The sequence below is a fragment of the Podarcis muralis genome, chromosome 13 (genome assembly GCF_964188315.1).
Source record: "Podarcis muralis chromosome 13, rPodMur119.hap1.1, whole genome shotgun sequence".
Lineage (NCBI taxonomy): Eukaryota > Metazoa > Chordata > Lepidosauria > Squamata > Lacertidae > Podarcis > Podarcis muralis.
In genome coordinates, this window is record NC_135667.1 from 55,861,421 (window position 1) to 55,869,739 (window position 8,319).

The 8,319-nt window shown below is 42.2% G+C and overlaps 1 protein-coding gene across 1 annotated transcript; it reads left to right on the forward strand.

Moving 5' to 3' along the window:
* Positions 1-45: 45 nt before the first annotated feature.
* Positions 46-6,593, forward strand: CHMP5 (charged multivesicular body protein 5). Its single transcript, XM_028703734.2, has 8 exons — positions 46-215; positions 1,280-1,384; positions 1,888-1,934; positions 2,709-2,802; positions 2,889-2,960; positions 3,312-3,420; positions 4,555-4,667; positions 6,014-6,593. Exons 1-8 carry the CDS (start codon positions 147-149, stop codon positions 6,062-6,064), a joined length of 660 nt encoding a protein of 219 aa, XP_028559567.2. The 5' UTR covers positions 46-146; the 3' UTR covers positions 6,065-6,593.
* The last annotated feature ends 1,726 nt before the right edge of the window (positions 6,594-8,319 follow it).

The following is an 8,319-nucleotide window of genomic DNA, read 5'->3' on the forward strand; positions in this document are numbered from 1 at the left end:
TAGAGCATCACGTGGCATCCCTGTTTGTCCCTCTTCCGCGCTTCTGATTGGCGGGCGCCGCCGGTTGCTTCCGGGTTCGGTGTTGCTTTCGGCGGCGTCGCTCTTCCCGGAGGGGCCCCCACTGCGATCTTGCTCGCCTCGCCAAGATGAACCGCTTCTTCGGAAAGTCGAAGCCCAAGGCGCCGCCTCCCAACCTGACGGACTGCATCGGCACGGTGGGCGCCCTTGCTTGGGGGGGGGGGCGAGGCTCCGTCCCGTTGCTATAGAAACCCAGCCTACAGCCCCCCCCCCCCACCTCGGGGTCCCGCAGGAATGATGCGGAGCCTTCGCTTTGCCAGGCCTGACAATAGGGGGGGGGGGAGTGAGGGGGTAGAAAGTAGATCACGGCCCCTCATCGCCAGTGGATCACCTGATCCCGACTGCTCCAGGGTCTGAGCTTTCCAGAGGAATCGCAGAGCGCTAGAAGGGGTACCCAAAGGGAAGCCGCCCATTATTATTATTATTATTATTATTATTATTATTATTTATTACTACTACTACTACTACTACTAATACATCTCTGCTATGCCTTGTCCCCCTTACAACACAACTTATGGGTAAAAATAAGGACAACTAAAAACAGAAAGAGAGAGAGAAGCATTAAAAAGCATTTAAACACACATACCTTGGCAGATTAACAACTTATTCTACGAAAATTACAGAAGAAGAGAGGGGGTCAGACTGTGCCTTGGCCAAAAACTTGGCGGAACACCATCTTGCAGGCCCTGTGGAAAGATGTCAAATCCCGCAGGGCCTTAGTCTCAAGGGCAGCCCCACGTAGAGTGAGTTACAGTAATCAAGCCTGGAGGTGACCGTCGTGTGGATCACAGTGGCTAGGTCAGGGCAAGAGACGTAAGGAGCCAACTGCTTAGCTTGGTAGAGATGAAAAAATGCCACCTTTGTTATAGCTGCAGCCTGCGCCTCCATTGAAAGGGAGGTGTTGAAGATGATCAATATCTCACTGGGCGTTTTCCTCCCCTTGGATGTGCCTATGTAGCTCTTTGGATCCAAGCCAAGATCATGGCAAAGGAAGTTTGCTTGTTTACATATATAGCAACTAGATTTCTTTAAAGAGGTGAGTGAGCAGTGGTGGTCCCCGCTTACCTCTTGCCCCAAGTGGCATGTGTGGTAGGGGGATGCTTCCAAATGTTACTTGCCTGGCTAGAGAGAGTACTGATTGTTTTGTCATTCATAACTGAACTCCCCCCCCCCCTCTTCCTCATCTTTCCTTTTGCTAAAGGTGGATAGCAGAGCAGAGTCCATTGACAAGAAAATTTCCAGGCTTGATGCAGAACTGGTGAAATACAAAGATCAAATGAAGAAAATGAGGGAGGGGCCTGCAAAGGTAAGATGTGAACAATTTAGGGTGAGGCCACTCAAGCCATGTGACATGAAAACTAGTTTTCCAGGTTTTTAAAAATGTTGGTGAGTGTCCACAATTGTTTTATCAGTGTCTGAGGCCTGTGCCGTGCAGGGCTTCAAGAAATACCTAATGTGTAGGACACACTGGGTGGCCATAGGCAAGTGGCATTCTCTCTGATTTACCTCACAAGGTGGTTTTCAGGATGAAAGGAAGTAGGTAGGGAAACATAGAGGAAGGGTGGGTTCAAAAATATATATAAGTAAGTAATACTAGGGAGTTATTAGTTATTTAGGCTTGCAGATTTTACTGGTTCATTGGATAGCCTTCAGCATGAAGTACATTCTCATTTGTACTTGTAAACCTCCTTGGATGTTGGTGTGGAAAGATGGTATATAAATCATAAAAGTTAGCAATCTTTACTTTTTAAATGTTGCACTCAGCAGTTAATCCTTGGCGTTGACATCTGATTGTTACCTTTTCTCTAGAACATGGTAAAGCAGAAAGCCCTGAGAGTGTTAAAACAGAAGCGAATGTAAGTTACATACTCTCTTCAACTTTATTTTTTGAAACGGAGTACTAATTTGAAAGGAGTGGAAACACATGCCCTTAACTGTTGGCTTCTCTTAGTTAACTAGACTATCATTGCCACTACTCGACTGTTCCCCAAGTTCTATGGCTCATGCAGAGAATGTGGCAATAAGGAAGAGCAATCCCGCCAGCCCTAAGTTGCTATAATGGGGTGTTTCTCACACTGTGATGTTTCCTGGCTATAGTCACAGCCACCTACTTCCACTTCTAGCAGAGGCTGTGGCCTCAGTCCCAGCCAGCTGCACCATTGCCTGTTGGCAGAAAGAGAGAGAGATGTAAGTGGACACTAAGTTGGGGCATTGGGAGGAAACACAATATGCAGGAGGAGCCATGTTCCTTGGACATACGGAGGATAAGCAACCCATTTCACAGTTTTCACCTCAACCTTCTTCCTTCACTGATTTGAAACTGGAGAATAAACTTGTCTACAGTACAGTTGGTGTCACCTAGTAGTATGACTGTCATAGTTAAAGGGCACATGCAAAGAGGATGCTAAAGGATGAGCTGTTGCTTTCCACTTAAAAAAACAATTTTTCCTTTCTTTGGGATCAAACTTCAGATTTCATACAGTGTACTTGATCCACTGTCTTGGAAAAAGGTGGGGTATAAATAAATATATAGTATAATAACAGTAATCTCTGGAATGGAGAACAGTCAGCAGCTCTAGTTTGTGAGTTACTGTGACTCAGGGTCTGAAAGCTTTGTGTCTTGACCATAGGTATGAAAACCAACGAGATAACCTTGCTCAACAGTCTTTCAATATGGAGCAAGCCAATTATACCATCCAGTCTCTGAAAGATACAAAAACAACGGTAACTTTGGTTTTCATTTAAATTTTTACTTGCATTTATGTATGTGTTATAGTGGGTCTTAATATTTTACCTGGCTACTTCTCTAGGTTGATGCCATGAAACTGGGAGCGAAGGAAATGAAAAAGGCTTACAAGCAAGTAAAAATAGATCAGATTGAGGTAAGTTTCAGTGTTACATGAAAAATAATCACTGATGACTCTACAAGCATGTTTACACTTAAATCTGAATTAGAGAACCTCCCTTTGGAATGTGTCTTATTTTTATATCTGTCCCAAGGAATAAATATTATCAGTAGTATTCTGTATGAGCCAAACTGTTTTTGAGGCTAAAACTTTTTGTGAGCAAAAAAAGGCAAAATGCAAAATGGATATCTGAACTGCATACCAGTCAAGTTAATTAAAAAGGTTTTGTTCATTTTAGGCAAATAAATGAATGCTTACCATTGTTTCACAATCAAATAGACCTCTTACTTCCTGTCATTTGGATTTATATTTCATAATAAACTTCAGGACTTGCAAGACCAATTAGAAGATATGATGGAAGATGCTAGTGAAATTCAGGAAGCATTGGGTCGTAGTTATGGAACCCCCGAAATTGATGAGGAAGACTTGGAAGCAGGTGAGTTACAAATTAATTCTAACTGCAAAGCTAGGATGTAATGGGTTTAGGCAGATAATGCAGGCTCAATTCCAACATTGTATATAATCTAGGTTAAGGACGATTAACTTTTTTGGTTTGCAAATCATTTGCAAACTGGAGAGACTGTTTTGGGCACTACATGCACACACCACAACTGTGTACACTCCCCTCTCTGTCAGCAAGTAGGGTTTGAAAAAAGTTTTCTCCCCAGGCCTTTTTTTGTTGTTTGTGTGCAGGGGATGGTCTTCCTTGGAGGGTGTAGTTTGGGTAACAAATGATAACCTTCCCTCCCTGGCTGCAACCTCCATGAAGATCATCCTCTGCAGTGATTCAGCTTGGAAAAAAGGCTTTCCATTGGCCACAATGCAAAACTGTTTTACAGTCTAATTGCGTGATCCTTTCCTTGCCTTCCTTCCTGCAACCCTCACATTGTTCCTTCTCTATTGAGATTAGGTTTGTAGGCTTGAAATATGCCTTCTGTTGTATCTCTTTTGGTGCGGAGGGAGACACATTTTCTGCAGGAGTGAATACTGTCCTCAGGAAGACTGCAGTTAGGCCTGGAAAAGTGTATTTTGTTGGCTAAAATATATGGCTTCCTTTAAACAACATATCAGCAGCCATTGGGTTGGAGGTGGGAAGACGACTCTGCAGGAGCCTGGGAAGAACTTTGTTGGCACAGGTGTGCTCATGGGCACCTTGTTGGTGACCCCAGCATTAGTGTGATGTCCAAATTGATAAACCATTGGTGAGGTGCATCTGTGTCCCTCGTTACTGACTTTCAGGAAGAATCTCAAAACATTCCTGTTTATTAGGCAATTGATGGCTGCAAGGCACTGTTCATGGCAACCCTGAGATTACCGGTTAAGGGAATCTTTAAAGTGTATTTTATTTTAAGATGTTACATTATTGATCTTTTTGCTTTCCTGGTCTCCTTCAAGAGGGATATAAATTAAGTATTAGAGTTTATACTATCTGAGGGCAATCTCTTCAGAAATGTTCATTTTATGTGTGTACAATAGGTATTGAAATACTATTTCAAGTTCAGGGACAAGTTCAGCCATCCTCAGTTTTCCTGTTAGTGATAGACATTTTGTGTCCTTACAACAATTGTAGAGCTGGAGGCACTAGGTGATGAACTTCTAGCTGATGAGGATAGCTCCTATTTGGATGAAGCTGCGTCTGTTCCATCAATTCCGGAAGGAACGCCAACTGAAGCAAAAAACAAAGTAAGTCTTCTTTCCCACCTCATATTATGCGCAATACATTTACAACAGCGTCACCAAAATCAGACCCAATAGAATACAGTGCTTGGATAGGTTTATTGCCCTCATCCTTTTTTCCCTTTCTTTTTAATTATCTTGGGGGGGAATCATAATATATTTATTAGGAAATATATTTCTATCTTCAGTACCAATAATTAAGCGGAACATTTGAAGCTGCATTATAATGCAAGTCAGGACATTGGTCCACTTAGCTCAGTATTGCTTACAGCAATTGCCAGCCGTTCTCTAGGGTGCAGGCAGGAATCTTTCCCAGCCTTAACTGGAGATACCAGACATTAAACCCTGGGACCTTTTGCATGCAAAACATGTGCTTTGAGTTATGGCCCTTTCCCAGGTAATGTATTTGATTGAGTGAACAGCTGTGGGCAGTGCAATAAGGCAAACAATGTTGGCAAACAATGTTGAAGAAAACTTAACTATGGTTTGGCATGTGGTTTTATGTTGTAAACTGCCCTGTGATCATCTTATGAAGGTTGGTATATAAATTTAATAAATAATCATTTTGCATGGTGTCGGAATTGAAAAATTAGGATTTGCAATCAGCCAGCAAGACAGAATGAGAACCCTGGTATGAAGTAAGTTTGCAAACCACAGTTTGTGGCTAGCTATAGTTTGGCACAGTGTTTGATTTGACAAGCTATCTGTTGCCATCATGCCACCTCAAGGTTGCTGTACCATAAAACTAGGAGTAAACCCACAAAGCTAGAGGCTGGAAAATAAAAGCAGACAGCTTGAAACCATGGTTTCCCTGGAAGCTCAAATTATAGCTTGGGTTCTCAACTATGGTTAGTGCAAAGCAAAGTTCAGTGTTTGTTTAAATTGATCTTGTGCCTTAACCTTTTATGTTATGTACACTTTCTAAGTACCATTTGCTGCTTAATTTAAACTTACGACGCAGTATAACACCCTGGTTGGGCAGACAAATGAAGCTGACTCTTCCTCCATTTATATATGAAAACAAAATGAAATATTTCTCTGGCTATCCTCAAACTAAATCTTGGTTGTATTATAGATAATCCTGTTAAATGGTGGTCTCTTGCCAGCTGTTGTCCTTCTACATTATCTTTGCCAAGCAAACATAATATCAATCTTTGTTGCTAGCCTCCTAGAGTGTGTTAGAATGACAGTTGATGAAATATTAATAAACAAGTGGCTCCCTGTAGTGTGGATGCACTGGTAGGTTCACTGTTTGCTGGTGCTGATATCTCAGGATATAGACAGTAAGATTAACATACATATTTTATATACTTTATACTATTAACCACAGTTGTTTGCTTTTCCTCTCATAGGATGGTGTACTGGTGGATGAATTTGGATTGCCACAGATCCCTGCAACATAACTTCTCTAGCTCAGAAGGACTGCTGCTTTTCATCTTTCTTACGAAGAATACCATGGGTGGTGCAGATAAAGCTTTCCAGTACCACTTGATATCACTACATAACAGAATGTAGAGCGAATGAGTGACAAATTCCCCTCCTTTTGAAGACATTTTATTACTAGCTTTTGTATTAACAGCAAGAAATTGGTACAACTCTTTCCTGCAGTGGGATCTGTTCACAAGTTCTGAAATTTGGCTTCATCACTCCTGTAGTGTTGTAGTATTATTCTGAAAATTACTTTGGGCTATTTATGGTTTTCTTTGATTTATATTTCTCCGGACTACAAAGGGCACTGTGATGGTATTTCTTAGATTAACTTTATTGTGCTTGCTTTAATCATGCATATTTTCTAATAATGCTACCATTTGCCGTTTATTGTGGATATATTTGCTATAGCCCTTAAATGTAGCTGAGTAACAAATAGAAGCAAAGGAGATTACATTGTATAATCCATTTTGACCTAAATTATATACCGTTTAGGGTTGCTTGCTCTCTATAGTGTTATTTATTTTTTTAAGGTGCAGTTCCTTCTGTCTCAATTATTGTTAAATATCAATATGTCAACTTTTTGATGTCATTGGTCTCCAGCTGGTACAGGTGCTTGTGAAACTATGGTTTCTTCCATTTCTGCATGGGAACTATTTATGTGTTTTGGAATCCACAAATTTCAAAAAGCCTGAAGACCTTTGTCCCTCCCCATGTCTTAGTTTAAAAGCCTGGTCAGTAGCTCATTTTATGGGAGGGCCACTTTGAGGAGGGTGGGACAAGTGGGCCCCCAAGAGGACAGTAAACCAGTCCCATTGTCAAAGCCACTACTCCCTCTGTGTACGTTGGTGTGGGTTGGCAGCTGGGACTTGGCCAGCTGCTAATACTCAAAGGGCTGGATTTGGCCAGGTAAAGGAAATAATCCACAATGCTATGTCACCTGCCATCTCTTCCTGCAAAACATATCCTTATCCTCATTAAGTTAAACAGGATACACTTGTCCAAAGTCAGTGTGAATAGGCTTCCACCCCAATGAGACAGTTTCTATTTGTGTAGTCTTTTTGTGTAGGAATTTGATGTTGCACTTTAATAAGTTCCATCTTGTGAAATGATGAATATGGATAATTCCCTGTAAGGGGTTGTTGCAGATGACTGTAGGGTGAGTGATGTCTTCAGCAGCCATGATGATTCGGGAAGGATTCCCTAAAAGGTAGCAAAGATTGACCGTGATTCCTTTAGGAAACTAGATAATGTTCAATAAAAACCAGTTGGCTGGCTGGCAATGGATGTATCACAGGTAATAATCACATATGCTCCATAAAATGGTATGCTTATTTACCAAGACCGTTCCTGTTCAGAAATAAAACTGGTGAAGCTTTTTGTGGCAGGGAAGCAGGGCAGGCACTGGGGGAAAGTGCTCATTCTACATTTCTGCGTGTCAGGCTGCTGTTAAAGGCACAAGAGCAGCACCAAACACACAACCCCCAAATTCTTCTGCATAGACAGGGAAAAGCTGTCTGAAATGTCATATTTCCTCATACGAACATGCTCAGGTTCAGATATCTTCAGAGGGGAAGCCTCTGCCCTGCCACCCTCACAGGCACACTCGGTGGGCATGTGGGAGAGGGCCTTCTCGGCGGTGGCTGCTCCCAGACTTTGGAACTCCCTCCCTGGAGAAGACAGTGCTCCCTCCTTGCTGTCCTTCCGCCGGCAGGTGAAGACCACCTCGTTCCAACAGGCTGCTGGGAACCAACTGCTTCGAATGAAAGGGCTGGTGCTGTGCTGTTTTTGGTGGATTGTATGGTTTTAATAAAAAATAATAATACTGTAGATACACATTTAAGTTGTGTGCATTCAGCTTTACCTGCTTGGCAGAAAAACCTAAATGGCAGGTGTCTGGAGAAAAAAGAATGGCAGTCTCACCTGCCAATATGTTTTGAATGTATGTGCACTCCTTGGAACGTAACCCCTGCGTAAGTCAAGAGTTGCCTGTAATCACAAAAATAATAGTGTGCTGTAGAACCCCCTTGTTCCCAACAGGCTTTTAGGAACGGGCTGCTTCTAATGAAAGGGCTGGTGCTGCACTGCTTTTGTTGTGATTGCCTGTTTTCAAATAGTTTTATATAGTTTTAATTCTGTTACACAGCTCAGGACCTCAATACCTCTGCATACGAACCAACCAGAACCCTGCACTTGTCATCCAAGGCCCATCTGTGTGTGCCCCCTCCAC

What these genes read in the sequence shown, in the direction of transcription:
- CHMP5 (XM_028703734.2), top strand. Translation starts at nt 147, where the DNA reads ATGAACCGCTTCTTCGGAAAGTCGAAGCCCAAGGCGCCGCCTCCCAAC. An exon ending in TGAAAGATACAAAAACAACG is followed by an intron (nt 2,803 to 2,888) that starts GTAACTTTGGTT and finishes CTACTTCTCTAG; the next exon opens with GTTGATGCCATGAAACTGGG. An exon ending in TGAGGAAGACTTGGAAGCAG is followed by an intron (nt 3,421 to 4,554) that starts GTGAGTTACAAA and finishes CAACAATTGTAG; the next exon opens with AGCTGGAGGCACTAGGTGAT.